Source organism: Phoenix dactylifera, chromosome 3 (genome assembly GCF_051530095.1).
Source record: "Phoenix dactylifera cultivar Ajwa chromosome 3, Ajwa_hap1_PhDact_Kaust_v1.1, whole genome shotgun sequence".
In the NCBI taxonomy this organism is placed as follows: Eukaryota; Viridiplantae; Streptophyta; class Magnoliopsida; order Arecales; family Arecaceae; genus Phoenix; species Phoenix dactylifera.
The window spans coordinates 42,490,956-42,507,131 of NC_143192.1; the positions used below are offsets into that span (position 1 = coordinate 42,490,956).

At 41.7% G+C, this 16,176-nt stretch overlaps 2 protein-coding genes and 1 pseudogene across 3 annotated transcripts; 2 read left to right on the forward strand and 1 right to left on the reverse strand.

Moving 5' to 3' along the window:
- The first annotated feature begins 2,811 nt into the window (after positions 1-2,811).
- On the forward strand, positions 2,812-6,618 carry LOC103700120 (uncharacterized). Its single transcript, XM_017841149.5, has 2 exons — positions 2,812-4,824; positions 4,925-6,618. Exons 1-2 carry the CDS (start codon positions 3,644-3,646, stop codon positions 6,387-6,389), a joined length of 2,646 nt encoding a protein of 881 aa, XP_017696638.4. The 5' UTR covers positions 2,812-3,643; the 3' UTR covers positions 6,390-6,618.
- Positions 6,617-8,590, forward strand: LOC103700128 (hydroxyproline-rich glycoprotein family protein). Its single transcript, XM_026802017.4, has 2 exons — positions 6,617-7,626; positions 8,468-8,590. Exons 1-2 carry the CDS (start codon positions 6,820-6,822, stop codon positions 8,549-8,551), a joined length of 891 nt encoding a protein of 296 aa, XP_026657818.3. The 5' UTR covers positions 6,617-6,819; the 3' UTR covers positions 8,552-8,590.
- Positions 8,308-14,927, reverse strand: LOC103700138 (1-aminocyclopropane-1-carboxylate synthase 6-like; annotated as a pseudogene). The gene is made up of 5 exons (XR_015976855.2): positions 14,862-14,927; positions 13,481-13,785; positions 13,266-13,400; positions 9,641-9,801; positions 8,308-9,551 (listed from the first exon to the last, which is right to left on the reverse strand). The product of XR_015976855.2 is annotated as a 1-aminocyclopropane-1-carboxylate synthase 6-like (transcript).
- Positions 14,928-16,176: the final 1,249 nt, after the last annotated feature.

A 16,176-nucleotide genomic window follows, 5' to 3' on the forward strand; every position in this document is an offset into this window, starting at 1 on the left:
TCCATTCATATATTAAATAAATGACATGATGATCATTCAACGATGGTCCACGTAAAAATTATGCCTATCCAAACTCGGGATTTCCTAAGAGCACGCTGTCTTTTTCTCTCTCTTAACTTTTTTTTTTCTTTCTGTTATCGAATTATGGAGGTTTACCTTGGTAACCACGACTAACAACAACTTAATTATTCTTCAACTGAAACAGGCTTTATTAATGATTGTCCTGAAAAGGCCCGTCCTACTTTCCAACTTGCGAGGTCTGAGTTTGTTATGGCCCCTCCCGCGCAAAAGTTTTCTTTCCTTTTTTATTTAAATCCAACCGCAAAAATAGAGTAGACACGCTAAGTTTTAGAATCACGATAATATTATTATTTAAATTTAAGAGATATAGATGCGGAAGATATATTAAATATAATTTTTCAATCATCTGAAATAATAGTGGCTGGATTTTTTTTTCTTGCTCTTCACAAAAAATAGCTGTCAATGAGACAAGTTATGAACCATATGAAGAGAAGAAGAGAATCTAACCTTTATATATAAAACATATGGAAGTCTTCTTATTAAGGATTCTAAAATTCTAATTGAATTTTCTAGCCTACATACCAAAATTATCATAATTAATAGAACTTAATTCTACAGTAAAAATCTATAAAATAAAATAATCACACATCATATTGAGCTTAACTATAGTATTATTATGAGCCACACATCTAACTTTATTTTTATAAAATAAAAATATATAATTAATAAAAATTTATATTTTAAAATTATTCTAACAGCCTGGTGTCGCCGGCTCCCTACAGTGCATAAAACTATCCCAACGAACATCATCCACTCTTTCTTTATCTTGACATCGGTTCTTTTGAGTTTTTAATTCGGGACTTAAACCGCGCGTTCCGCCTGTCATCTCCTCTGTTGGAATATCCACTTCGATAGTGATAGGCACAGGCGAACGAATTGGTCGACACAAATTGGGGCGTAGAGATCCCTGTTTGGAGTTGAACAGAGAAACATGAGAAGCATCAAATCATAGCTGGCGTCAGCGCGATAACCGAGGAGATTCCCTGCTTTGGGCATCATTGACTCTGTCCTCCCTAGGCAACAACCATAACTTCGTGGCTGGCACGGTGCGTTTGTATCCACGTGTAAATATTTAAACAACCTTTTTTTTCTGCATAAAAAGAACATAGGCGCAAAGCAAGGAGTGTGTGCTACATGGGATTGGGTTGATACACAGTAGTGTGTGGTACGAATGTATGGTCCCAAACGTTGGGTCTCCAAGTAATTTTCGCATGCGTAGAAAGTGGTCACGGAAATGATACTTTGATCATGAAAATAGGCAACAAATGTTTGACCTACAGATCCATGCTGTGGAATGCATTATTTCATGGCTTAGAATTTGGTTTGATGCAGTGGGAGGAAACTGATGCAATTTATGTGGACAGGACCCATAGAAGAAATATTTGGCCACCTCGACTTTAGGTTAGACTGACTCTCTTAATCTCGGACATAAATTGAGATGAATGACTTCGGCCCTGACAGAAGAGGTGATTAGCACTGAAGAGCCTCCGACTAACAAGTCGATTAGTCGAGAAGTCAATTATCCGAGGAGAACAATAGCACACGTCGACAAGAATTGACAGTTTTAACCAACCGATAGTTCTGGCAGCTTGCAGTCGTGGCAATACTACAGCCTGCGCTCGACCAACGTTGCACACTACCCACGCAGATTGCCCCACACTGTAACTGTACTACCGAAAGTTATATAGCCATCAGTGCACGCCACATCAGCCCAAGTAACAACAAAACGAATTCTCCTATATAAAGGGACAGCTCAGAAACCTCGGAGAGACAAATGTAATATACCATTCACATATGAGGAGAACAATCAGCACGCGTTGATAAGAATTGACAATTTTACCAACTAACGGCTCTAGCAGCTCGTAGTCATGGCAACACCATAGCCTGCGCCCGACCAATATTGCACACCACCCATGCAAATTGCCCCCACTCCCCCACACTGTGACTGTACTACCAAAAGTTATATGGCCATCAGGTACGCCACATCAGCCCAAATAATGACAGAAGAAGTTTCCCTATATAAAGGAGCAGCTCGGAAACCTTAAGAGAAATAAATGTAATATACTATTCATAGATGATGGCACTATGTTGAAATTTTTTTTATTCATATTATTGTCTTTCTATGCTAACTTAGGTATCGGAGAGTCTCCGTCGGAAACACTCCGGCAAAAAAATTTTTTTTAGGCCACCTTCGAAAGAGATCTACTTCTTCATATCTCAGTCAGCCTGCTCAACTCGTCTCCAGCCGACCTCAGGATCATTCAAGCTATACTCCAACTTCAATTCCGAATTTAGCGACAACAGGCCTTTCATCTGTTTTATGTGTTGCCATATGAATATTTGAAAAAAGTAATTTGGTGGGACTGCATAGCCTTGTAGAAAATAATATTTTCAATTTAAATGGGACCTGCGTACCATATTAGTTGTTATACATTTGTTTCATGAATTGGCTTTGCTAGCAATGCTCCCTACATGCTTCTTACATGAAAATGTCACGCATTATATATGGAAACTATCTTATTTGCAATATCTTGAATAAGCAGAGACAGATAAACCACTTTAGAATACAATCTTCATTAGATAAACAAATTGTTCCATTATGCATTTTTTTTATCTTAAAATTAATCATATACATACTGTTAAACCAGGAGCAAGAAATATAAAAGTGCCAAATTAACTATATAACAAATCTTTCCAAAAAAAATTAACACTAAATAATTTTTCAAGATTTTAAGATGATTTTTAATTTTTCAAATTCTACAGGCTGCTTCATTTCCAACGACATCCAGCAGACCCACTCCCCCACCTCCTCCGTTTTTTTTTTTTTTTCTCCTTCCCAAATGACGCCGTTTCCGGTTACACAATCTCCGGCTCCATCTCCTCTGTTTCCGTTCATTTTCTGGTCCAAACTTCTCTTCCCGCTCCCCAATACCACACCCACCATCTTGCAATAAATAAAGGAGAGAAGGACCCAACAAACCTCGATTTCTCCTTTCCCCTTTTCCCTTGCTGGATTCAACAGAGAAACAAAATAAAATTCGCCATACAGAGAGAAGAAGCAGAAGATAAAAAAAAATAGTTCTCAGAACAAGCACTGCCCTCTCCCACACGGACTCTCTCTCAAAAAGTTTTTACAGTGGCTTCACTTTTCTCCTCGTTCTTTGAATTCCTCAATCTCTCTTGCCTCGGTGGTTGGAAGTAGATACGAAGCATTCAAGCCTTCTAATAATAACCAGAAGAAAGCGGTCACCGCCACTACCGTCACCACCAACAACACCCACTCCTCCCTTTCCCCACTAAATGCGAATCCCCCCTGCGTTCATCCACCGCGTATAGAAGAAACCCAAGCACGCAGTAACCCACGCAGAAACAGGGATGTCCTCCTCCTGCTCACCACGTGCTTCCCCCATTTCTTTAATAACACCTCAGCGGAGGATCTCCCCACTCCAATTAAGACCCCTCACTTAAAGCCCTCACCTACTGTTCTCCACTATAGTCGCTTTCCAGCGGAGATGCCGAGGGCGGTGGCATCAACCCCCTCCTCCATCAGCGGCCGTCCGAGATGACAACCTGCCGCCGTTTCCTCCTCGCCGCCGCCGCCGCCGGCCTCTTCCTCCTCCTCCGCCTCTCTCCGGTCTCGCCGGCGACGGCGGAGGAGAAGGAGCTCCTCCTCGAGTTCAAGGGCAACGTCACCGCGGACCCCGGCGGCGCCCTCGCCTCCTGGTCTGCCGCACCCGGCCGCGACCCCTGCGGCGACTTCGCCGGCGTCACCTGCGGCCCCTCCGGCGCCGTCGAGAAGATCCTTGTCCACAACGCCTCCCTTGCTGGCACCCTCTCCGCCGCCCTCGCTCGCCTCCCCTCCCTCGAGATCATCTCCCTGTTCGGCAACCGCTTCTCCGGCGGTGTCCCGCCGGAGTTCGCCGCCCTCACCACCCTCCACAAGCTCAATCTCAGCAAGAACGAGCTCTCCGGCTCCGTCCCGCCATTCCTCGGCGACTTCCCTGGCCTCCGCCTCCTCGATCTCTCAATGAACTCCTTCTTTGGCGAGATCCCGGAGAACCTCTTCAAGAACTGCTTCAAGACCCGCTATGTCTCCCTCTCCCACAACAATCTCTCCGGCCCGATCCCGACCTCCATCGCCAACTGCTCCAACCTCGTCGGATTCGACTTCTCCTTCAACAATCTCACCGGCGAGTTCCTGCCGGAGATCTGCGAGCCGCCGGCCATCAACTACGTCTCGCTGAGGAACAATTCCCTCTCGGGAACCGTCGCCGATAAGGTCTCCAGGTGCCGAAGCTTGGACCTTTTCGATCTTGGGAGCAACTCCTTCTCCGGAACGGTGCCTTTCGATCTCCTGGCCCTCCAAAACCTCAGCTACTTCGACGTGTCTTCTAATAAATTCCAGGGAGAAATCCCGGCGATCAACACTTGCAGCCAGAGATTAGGGCATTTTGATGTCTCCGGCAATGAATTGGATGGTGGAATCCCTTCCAGCATCGCGAATTGCCGAAGGCTGAAGTATTTGGATTTAGGCTTCAATGATCTCAGTGGAAGCATTCCGGCCGAGATTGGGAGCTTGAAGTCTCTCAATGTTCTCAGGTTGGGGAATAATGCTGCCATTGGAGGCTCAATTCCGCAGGAGCTTGGCGGCGCCGAGCTGCTTCAGATTCTGGACGTCAAAAGCCTTCAACTTTCCGGTGAAATTCCAAGTGCCCTGAGCCAATGCCGGTTCCTTCTCGAGCTGTAAGTCCTTCGTTACAGTAAAAGCTCCATCCATAAGCCTTCAAAATAATCATTTCTTTCAGGAATTAGTTGAAGGATTCACAGAATCGTGGTTTTGCAGGGACTTATCAGGAAACCACTTGCGGGGAGGAATCCCTGACACCATTTACAACATCACCTACCTCCAGTACCTCGACCTCCATCGAAACCAGCTCGACGGGAGCATTCCGGCGATACTTGGGAACCTCACCAAGCTCGAATTCCTCGACCTCTCCGAGAATTCGTTAACAGGAACCATCCCTGACTCACTGGGGAATCTAACGCCACTAACCCATTTCAATGTCTCTTACAACAATCTCAGTGGTGCCATCCCTTCCTCTCCCACCATTCAACAATTCGGACCCTCGGCTTTCTCTCACAATCCATATCTCTGTGGCCCTCCTTTAGCAAATTCCTGCTCGGGCGGCCGTTCCGGGCGAACAAGGCTGCTGAGTACAACTGCCATAGTGGCCATTGTTGCCGCCGCTGCGATTCTCATCGGTGTCTGCGTGGTCACCGTTATGAACATCCAGGCATATAGGAAGAAGAGAGGGGAGGAAGAGATTCGGGTTTCCGAGAGCACCCCTCCAGCTTCCACTGGTTCAAATGTGATCATCGGAAAGTTGGTTCTTTTCAGCAAGAGTTTACCTTCCAAGTATGAAGATTGGGAGGCGGGGACCAAGTCTCTGCTTGATAAGGACTGCCTGGTTGGCGGCGGATCAATTGGAACAGTGTACAAGGCCATCTTCGAGGGCGGCATCTCCATTGCTGTGAAGAAGCTGGAGACACTTGGGAGAATCAGGAACCAGGACGAGTTCGAGCAGGAGATGGGCCGGCTGGGTGGCCTGAGGCACCCCAATCTGGTGGCGTTCCAAGGCTACTACTGGTCGTCCACAATGCAGTTGATTCTATCCGAATTCATCTCCAATGGGAGCCTCTTTGACCACCTCCATGGTTCTCGCATTTCCTATTCCGGCGGCGGCAGGGGAGAGCTGTTCTGGTCTAGGAGATTCAATATTGCTCTCGGAATAGCGAGGGCTCTCGCCTATCTTCACCATGACTGCAGGCCCCAAGTCCTGCACCTCAACATCAAGTCGACAAACATCCTACTAGATGAAGGATATGAAGCCAAGCTATCTGATTATGGTCTGGGGAAGCTGCTGCCAATCCTGGGCAACTATGTCTTAACCAAGTTTCATACTACCGTTGGATATGTGGCGCCGGAGTTGGCTTCCCAGAGCTTGAGATACAGCGACAAGTGCGATGTCTATAGCTTTGGGGTGATTCTGCTGGAGCTGGTCACTGGGAGGAAACCAGTGGACAGTCCGGGGGCGGCGGAGGTGGTGGTGCTGCGTGATTACGTGAGAGGGGTGTTGGAGAATGGCGCCGCATCCGATTGTTTCGATCTAAACCTCAGGAGCTTCGTGGAGACCGAACTGATTCAGGTCCTCAAGCTGGGGTTGATCTGCGCTTCAGAGGCTCCTTCGAGGCGGCCAAGTATGGCGGAGGTGGTGCAATTTTTGGAGTCGGTCAAACTCAATTCATGATGTTGGCGGCAAACAGGTCGTGCAAGGATGGATGTGTGGGGTTGGTGGGAGAATTCTGGTGGCTAATGGAACAGAAGAATGGTGATGGGGCCCAGCAAGCGTGTAGTACGGAGAACAAAAACTTACATTCTTTTCTTCATTCTTTCTTTGGTCACCATTTTTATTGGGATTTGTTATGTGAAATTTAGATTTTTATTGAAATAAAAAAGTAATTTTTGATTCGTTGCAATTTTCGTTATTGCTTCCGAAGCTAATGTATTTGGCCTTTGGGGAGATGTCATGAGAGGATTAGGTATCTTGAACTTTTGATGGGTTCCACTAACAAGAATAGTTGAACTAGAACATTTTGATCAAGGAACAGCTTATCTAACCCACAAGTAGTACCCTACTTATAGGAGAGCGTTCTTTGAAGTTTAAACTGGTGCTACAAATGGCTGGTGAGAAGGAATGTATGGAATCTCATCCTAGGCAACGAGACCAGCAGCAGATTTCAGTTCCATTTCTCTGGGAGGAGAGACCCGGTACACCAAAGAAAGAGTGGATCTCCAGGCCAGTCACCGTGATCTCTGTCCCCTCTCCGGCAAGGCTTGTCGTGTCGGTCCCTTTCGAGTGGGAAGAGAAGCCTGGAACACCACTCCAGTTATCTCAGCCATCGCCAGATTCATCACCTCTCCGTGCTCTTCCTGGGCTGGCTGGAACTCCTAGTTCAGCTCATCTGCTGAACCCTTCAATTGATGAAGAGGAAGGAGTTCTTGCTACCTCAGCTTTCAAAGTGCTTGCTTCTGAAATGAATGACGATGAATCTGGGTTGGCACCTTCTACTTTTCCAAGTCACCATGTGAAAACATGTGAATCTTTCACAGATGTGAATGATTCTCAGGGAGGTTCGACCGAGAACAGTTCAGACCGGCAGGAAAACTGGTACTCGGTATCGGAGACGGATTGCAACAGCAGTTCGAATAGCTCGGCGACACATACTGCCAGCTTTGATGCCTCAGTTGCGGAGTTCCTTTTTCCTCTGTCGTTTCCTGACGCTGGTTTTCTTAACTTGGTACGTGGGAGGGAAAGAGCTCTGATTCCAGCTGCTGCTTGCCCAGAACTACAGCCAACAGCTTACAGTCACAATCGCAGCGTCAGGCCCAGGAGAACATTAACCCTGGGGGAACTCATACTGTTGAGCCGCAAATTAAGCTATAAAATGAAGCCAGTTGATGTTGAGAAGAGAAGCAACTTGAAGGTAATTTCTCAGACTAAAGCTATTCATTGGGTCCTCTTACACTGCTGCACATTAAATTTTAATTTTGAAAGGTGGCCACTAAGCCGTTATTTTTTCATAAACTTTGATGCATTCAATCATATTTCCATGCGGTTCCTGCTTTGATTTTCCTTGACCAAAAAGACCGATAACCCAGGGACCAGGTTTGGACAGTAATACTCAACCTGCTTGACTGAAGTAGACACCAGCAAACTAGACTAGCTAGCTAAAGAAAGACTCATAGATTGGGAGACAATCTCACACACTTTCAGATCCAATCAGGCCCTGAAGACCTGATGAACAGATTGTATCTGAGACCAGGTTTGATTCTAATAGTCAATAGTCAATCAGCTTAACAATACTAGACACCAGCAAACTAGGCAAAGAGATTCATAGATCCGGAGCTTATCTGAGCCACGACTAGCCAACAGCGGAAGCTGACTCGCTTCTATTTTAGTTTCATTGGGATTGGACATAGATGTTGTTAACCTCTCTAACTCGCATACAATATGATTTCCCTTCATGACCCAGTTAAAAGATAGAAAAAAAAAAAGAGCTTCGCTCAGTTGACCATCCCATGCCCATGAGGTCTGGATCTGAAGATGTGTTAAATGGACTTGGTCTAGCACTAGTACCTGCTGGAAATACAACGGTCAGCACAAATAAGAGAATTTAAACAGCACTCTATCTTTAGGAGACAAAAATCAATTTTACATCTCTCTCAAGTTTATTTATATATTTGATACACAGAAGAACTTCTGAATTGATTACTCTTGCAGTAGAGATATAGAGACTATACTCATGATTCATCCAACCATTGCAGGTATTCATAAAGAAGAGTCTGCTCACATGTTTTCCATTCAGTACCGGCATCAACAAAAACAATGTATTTATCAGCAACTGCTAAGGCAGGAAATGATGGACACAGGACCTACTCAAGGATCTTATAAGATAAGCTTTATTTCACCCTGCACCTTAACCTGTATGCTTTTGTGTAGTGATTCCAAAGCTGAGAGTTCAACATACTCACCTGTTCATTTCTTAGATTGGTAAAATAGATGGCAATACTCAGAGAGCCCCAATGAGATGCCAGTACTGTCATCCCTGCTGTCCATGCCAGAAATCTTGCTGATTCAGAACAATGAAACACCAGATTTGACTGATGGAGCTCAGAAGTCACTTCTCATCCTTTCAAAGATGAACTTTATAGCTATTAGTAACTCTCGTAACACATTGTATGACTATAGGTATATCATCCTCCGTCAACATTGTAAAACAACACCGAGACCATCCAGGTTCAATACAATGGCATGATGATCCGGTGTTATATTAATCTTAGCTGCGTTAAGCGGTTTATTCCACAGCACAAGCTCCCCTCTCTCACTTGTGTGGTCGAATGAACTTATTCATGTCTGCCTGACAGTAAAATCCACCACTGATTTTTATGCACTCTATACCTAACTGTCTGAAACCTTTCACAAACAAATCGTGCATTTTTTGAGTCTCTTTTTGTTCGTCATGATGTATTCCGTGATGTATTTTGAATCTGCAAGTGCGAGCCACAATGGACGAGAATCTTGCAAATTTTGAAGCAGCAACCAGGACATGTTCATTAAAGGAATAGAAGACTAAAGCCTGGAAGAGAGAGACCTTTAACAGCCCATATATATATGAGCCCTGCTCCTGTGAAAATCTTGTGTATGTAGAACCTCTCTGCTTGTCCATGGATTGATCCACCATATATTTCATCAGAAATCACATGGATATTCTTTACTGTGGCAAATTCAAGAAGGTCATACAGTGTTTCCCTACTCAGTAGATTGCCCACAGGATTGGAAGGGTTTGAAACAAGAACAGCAGAGACTTTTAAATCTATTCGAGTTGGGAACTTTATATCCCTATCAAATCTATCTACAACATCAATAATATCAGTATATGAAATGGATGCATGAGTATCAGGGGCGAAAATGAGAAATTGTCAAGAGAAGAAAATCACCCTGGATAATATGGTGAAGGAACAAGGAATGCATTTCCAGGGTCTGCAAGACAGAAACTGAGTGTCTCAATTGCAGGAGTTGCACCTGCTGTCAATATTATTTTTGATGGATTAAATGATGCTGATCCTTACAAGACATGACTCATAAATTCAGCCACAGCCTGTTAAAGAAAACCACAAAATTGTTAATCAACAGATATTTCTAGCTTAACCAGGAGAATGTCAACGGTCACAATAACAAACATAAACATTACATATTACATGCCTTTTCCATCTATTTGCTCTGACTTGATAAGATACTAGCTCATAATAGGTTAGCATGCTCATAACTAGGGATGTGCTGTCAATAAGCCATGCTGGCCCAAGCAACCAAAAGACCCAGCCAGACCGAAACTTTGAAGTCCTTCCGGCTGTTGCTAAGCATTTTTTGGATATCAAATGGACCTCCCCGGATGGTAATCTTAATGTGGCTGATTTACCCTCTTTTGCAATCAGTTTCGCTACAGGAAGGGCGTAGCAAACGATGAATTGCTTCGGAGAGTTGAAAATAAGCATAGATCCGGAGATTCCCGAATAGGTCAACCTTTCGATCTACTGTTGAATCCATGGGCAAGCAGGAGACAACTTGGCGAACCGAAACATCTTAGTAGCCAGAGGAAAAGAAAGCAAAAGCGATTCGAGTTTCGATTCTTTAGGACAGCCTGGGTAAGTTTTTGGTTAAAGATTAAGTAGACCCATTTTGAGCACAGCCTAGCTGACCAAGAATCATTTACTTATACCAGCCTTAGATTTTATATTTCAGCCCAATTTGAAATTGGGCCTAGGCCAAGCCCAGCCTATTGACACCCCTCATTAGAATAAAAGAGGAGGCACTCCCAACATTTTTCACATTGAATAGCAAGGAAATTTAGGGCTGTGTTACCTGGACTCTCAGATTTACTTGAAAGCTTCATATTTAGGGCTGTGTTACCATGTCCTTCTTATTTAGTGGACAGAATGATGTTTCTGCATGGCCCCCAAAAAAAAAAAATCATGTTGCAGTAGAACTGCTTACGTAAAGCTTCATATTCTTAATGTAAAGTCAAAAATATTCTAACACCATCCAAAATGTTTATGGGTGTTAGCCAAAAACCTTCTTGGACATTTCTCTTTAGAAAAAGATAACATTGGTAGGTCTACTAACACCAAAAATCTTTAACCTGGATATTAAAAGTCTCAAGAATATCATAAATTCATGCATCCCAATGATCCAGTTTACATGTCAAATGCCAACAAGTCATCAAGCAAAACAATTAATCATGTCTGGTAATCATTCTATAAAACTCCACCACTCTTCAGGACCATGACTTAGTCCACACCATTCCAGTTTACATGTTAAGAATTTCTTAACATGGATGCAACTTAGAATATTTTAATGACTGAAATTCCTCTCCCTAATTACATGCTTAGGCCTTGAGCTAATTTCCAGTAATTAGCAATGAGAGTTCTTCATGCAGTTCCACAGCATTATATCCTCAGCCCATGAGGAACATAACATCAGCCCATACATGACATTAAATTCCCATGCCCATTCATCTGTTTCTATAAGGTCAATTTGTTCATGAAACAACAAAAAAAATTGAATGAAACTTTTTTTTTTTTGTGTGGGGGGGGGGGGGGGGGGGGGGGGTTGAGGAGGATGACAGAGAAAGATTGTGCGATCTTGGTGCTGCTGTCCACCTTTCTTCTTCTTTTTTTCCCCTGAAAAGAGTGGGATCCAAATTAAGATGGGAGAAAATTAAGACCTTGTTTCCAATTTTTTCAACTTTCTTGGTTCAGATGTTTCCCAAAATAGTTTTGGTGGCTTTTGGTGGCTTATATTTGGTTGCTTCGGTTCGTTTTATCAAAAGCTTAAGGCAGGGTCTAGTATAAGTCGAGCAGCTTTGACCTATTGAACGGTTGGGTTTGCTCGGATCAAAGCTAAGGACATGTTCTTCTGCATTGATTGTTGATTCACATGAAGTCGAATTAACCTAACCTTTTATCTACCTCAATGTTGTGTAGGCATGTTATATGGACTCATCTTTATCCTAGGTGTTTTAAGTAGTTTGGACCGTACCCCACTCAACCATAACACCGTCGAGCAAATAAGTAAATACTTTTGATTCACATAACGATTATTTACGGTAGAGAAGGCAATGGCCTGATTGCAAATAGGGGATGACACCTCCATGACAATGATGAGAACGGATTCTTTGGGATCATACTAGTGACTACAAATTCTAGGTGATGCTATACTCATGCATAGAAGGTCAGCAAACTTCTGGCAGTTACAGCATTCAACTTCTACGAGTGGTTGTCATAACAGTTGATGTTGTCAAGCACCAACTCTCATACTAAGGAATGGTAGTCATAGTAGCTCAATTCATGAGCATTATCATCATTGAAAAGTTATGGTTGTCTAAACCCTCCAACGCCTAACAATCACCCTTCCAGCACAATCTTCCATTCTCGGTTTTTTTACAACCATATCTGTTAGGAGTTGGAGGCTCAACAAGGAGGCCATTTGGTGGCTTGGATTCATAACAAAGGCTTGAAAGATCAAGTTCGGTATGATATTACAGCAAGCTTTTGTTTTTTGAGAGGACGTAGCAAGCTTTTGTTAGGAGATGAAAATCACAAGGGTTTACATACATAGAGATACAGGGTACTCTGGTTGAGACAAATTGACCATTTGACTTAAGAAAGATGAATGTCAGTAGGTTTTTCTGATACTCTACAAATATAGTCCTCACTAAATATTAAAAAAATGTTCAAATATACGCAAACATATATTCTCACAAATACTACATATAGATGAAATGCTCACACGAATATAGTATAAGTGGGAAATGTTCCTAATGAATAAATCAATATATTTCATGAATTTTCTATTCAATTTGTGTATATTGACTAACAAAATTAGCAAGACAAACAATATGTCAATGATTATTTGATTACTAATTTGTTAATTTTTTCATTCCTTGGTGCAATTAAATATATAGCTTTCAACTTTTCACAACTTTCAGTTTTAGCATTCTGGTAACAGGTTTTAAAGCATATATATATCTTTTGATTTTTGAGAGCTTTCCATAAATAGCCTTCAACTTCTTTCCAAAATTTTCCACCTTATATGCATTTAAACTTGCACAGAGATTTTATGATTCATATGGACTTGTATATCCATATCCAGGCTTTTCATAAGAAGATACCTGTCACTTGATCAAATAGAAGCATTAACATCCAAGAAAACACAGTAACTGGCGATTTATTTCGATATATGTATCATAAAGCATCTAATATTAAGTTTCTCGAGTTCACCAAATAAATTAATAGCATGGATTATGCAATGTGTTTAAAAAAAAGAAAGAAAGAAGTAGCAGCGCCATAGAACAAAGCTTGCAGAAGAAAAGATAAAATCAGCATAAAAGTACGTCTTTTGTCACAGATATAAACCAAAAACAAAAAAGGATTTTGTATATAAAAAAAAAAAAAGGATACCAATATAAGGTATCGAAAGTCCAGGATTTGCCAAACAAATTATATCGAAAATAAGCAAATAATAAAAGCAAGCACCTGAGAGAACAAAATCCAGCCCTCTGCTTACCATTTTCAATTCCATCAACCCATCACACGGCTGATAAGTTGCCAAGCCGATGATACTCAAATTCCCTCCCTCGCCGTCCAGCACCAAATCCTTCAAATTCTCGGCAGACGAATCCCGAAGCAAATCCAGCGACAGCTGCTCTAAAACCAACAGCAAACCTAAATCCCCAGCAGTAAAAACAGAGCAAAAATATAAACGTAGAGCCAAGAGACTGCCTGGTTCTCCGCCAAGAACTTCATATACCCAACATAGTACGGCGAATCATTTGGTCCGGCGACGGAGGCTGCTCGGGAGGAGATTGGTGCGGGGCTGGCGGAGGTTTTCGAGGAGAGGAGGCATCGAGAGAACGTCCGGGAATGCCGGCGGCGAGCTCGGAGACGCCGGCGGCGGCGAAGGAGGAGGAGGATCGGTTCTTGCGCTTGAGGTAGAGCTGGAGGACGTAGAAGAGGGCGCAGGGGAAGTGGGAGCCGGGCACGAGGCCCCTCCGGCCTTGGACCACGCCCTGGAGCCCGTGGTCCCACTATTATTATATATATATATAAGGATTACTCTGTCCACTTCATGTAAAAATAAATAATAATAATAATAATAAATGAAGATAGCAGTGGCTACGCATTTCAATTAAAAAATTTAATAAAGGAAATAAAAAATAGAAATCTCTGTTCCGACGCGCGAAGAAGACAGTCCAGTGGCCTCTCGCTCCTGCTCCGATCGCCACCCTCTTCCTCTTTCTCCCTCCCTTCCTCCTCTCTCTCTCTCTTGTTTTCCAACTGCCTTCTTTCCCTCTCATTTTACTTAAGGCTGCAGATGGGTCGGATTGGCCCATCATCGGATCTAATTTGGGCTAAATCTTTTAGATCAAATCCGGATTACACATGAACCCAATCCGATCCGATCTTTATTTAAATCAAATCTGGATCCAAAATTAAGATTCAAATAAAAAATTGGATCAAGTCAGAGTCAACCCAACTCAACCCATTTGCATTCATGCTTTTACCACTCGTTCACATCAAAATGTATAGTACCATTCCATTGGCCAACCATCAGGAACGCCGGCTTCGTATTTTTCTTATTTCCTAGGCTGGTGATGCGTTACAACTCACCTTAAACTGTAATTTAATTTGACATAGGTGAATCTGCAACCATCAATCATGTAGGCCCATCCTAGTTACATAGCCAAAAGTATATCATTAAAATAGTTATTACGGTAATCGCATTTTTTATTTTTTTGAGAAAACAATACCTCCAATATGCATACGCTTTGAATGGTCCAAGATATTTTGTGGACGCCTACAAACCTATTACACAGCAAATTGCCTGCATGCCTTCTCTACTAGAATAAGTATAGACAGATTGAGGGAGGGAGGGAGGGAGGGAGGGAGAATGTAACCAGGAGGCCAAATTTCATAGACAACTGCTAATTTCATTATAATAGAAATATAAATACATCCTCAGATGGCTGGATACAATATATATATATATATATTGCAATTTCTATTTGATGCGCTCTTTACAAAATTTATTAATTATACTTTTAAGCTACGTCCTCAATCAGAATTTTGTAGCCAATGAACTGCACAGCAAGCAATAAGTTACCTCTAGATGCATGAAGCTATCAACAACCTTTCCCCATATACGATAACCACCCAAATGGTAAAACATAACTTTTGTATGTAGGTTTTTAATAAAAGTATAAAACCAACATAGATTTACTAGTCATGCTACTTGCTTTGGCTTTATGCTTATCTGCTTAATTATTTATGCTAGAATGGTAAAAAAGTCGGACTTGGATTAGATTCATGCATCCACATTCAAACACCTAAAAAAAAAAAATCAAGCTCGGACCCGTCAAAATAAGTAGGCTCTAAACTCTTATCTTAACTTGATTAACAATCGAATTTAAGTTTAAATTCAAGTTCTTTTGAGATGCAATTAAACACAAAACTTTAGTGGACAATTATCATGGATGAACAATTCTCTAAACTGAAAGGACTCTTATCACAATAGACCTCCCTATATAATGAATCGATAGTAAATTATGATAGGAAAGAAGTATAGGAAGTCAATGATTGGCTCAAGGAATCTAGTTATAGAATATAATTAAGTTGGCTGAAATTTTGGAACTTAAATGGCATTGAGCAAATCCAAGTATAAATAAAAAAATCTAAGAGTTAAGAAGAGATGCATGATAAAAAAGGTAAGTCCAAGTATGAAGAAAAAGGAGCTAGCACAGGGTCATTAGGTTTTTGGATAGATACATCAGAGTTTGATTTGATGAGAAATTGAATCTTATATATAAGTTTAGATTTTGATCCAATAAAATTATTGAAAATTATCTATGTCCAATTATTATAAAAATAATTGGATCGAATTGTTTGATTTTATATATCATTTAGACCTCCCTATATATGGTAAATTATGATAGGAAAGAAGTATAGAAAGTCAATGATTGGCTCAAGGAATCTAGTTATAGAATATAATTAAGTTGGCTGAAATTTTGGAACTTAAATGGCATTGGGCAAATCCAAGTATAAATAGAAAAATCTAAGAGTTAAGAAGAGATGCATGATAAAAAAGGTAAGTCCAAGTATGAAGAAAAAGGAGTTAGCACAGGGTCATTAGGTTTTTGGATAGATACATCAGAGTTTGATTTGATGAGAAATTGGATCTTATATATAAGTTTAGATTTTGATCCAATAAAATTATTGAAAATTATCTATGTCCAATTATTATAAAAATAGTTGGATTGAATTGTTTGATTTTATATATCATTTAGACCTCCCTATATAATGAATCGCTGGTAAATTATGATAGGAAAGAAGTATAGGAAGTCAATGATTGGCTCAAGGAATCTAGTTATAGAATATAATTAAGTTGGCTGAAATTTTGGAACTTAAATGGCATTGGGCAA

What these genes read in the sequence shown, in the direction of transcription:
- LOC103700120 (XM_017841149.5), top strand. Translation starts at nt 3,644, where the DNA reads ATGACAACCTGCCGCCGTTTCCTCCTCGCCGCCGCCGCCGCCGGCCTC. An exon ending in TGCCGGTTCCTTCTCGAGCT is followed by an intron (nt 4,825 to 4,924) that starts GTAAGTCCTTCG and finishes GTGGTTTTGCAG; the next exon opens with GGACTTATCAGGAAACCACT.
- LOC103700128 (XM_026802017.4), top strand. Translation starts at nt 6,820, where the DNA reads ATGGCTGGTGAGAAGGAATGTATGGAATCTCATCCTAGGCAACGAGAC. An exon ending in AGAAGAGAAGCAACTTGAAG is followed by an intron (nt 7,627 to 8,467) that starts GTAATTTCTCAG and finishes CAACCATTGCAG; the next exon opens with GTATTCATAAAGAAGAGTCT.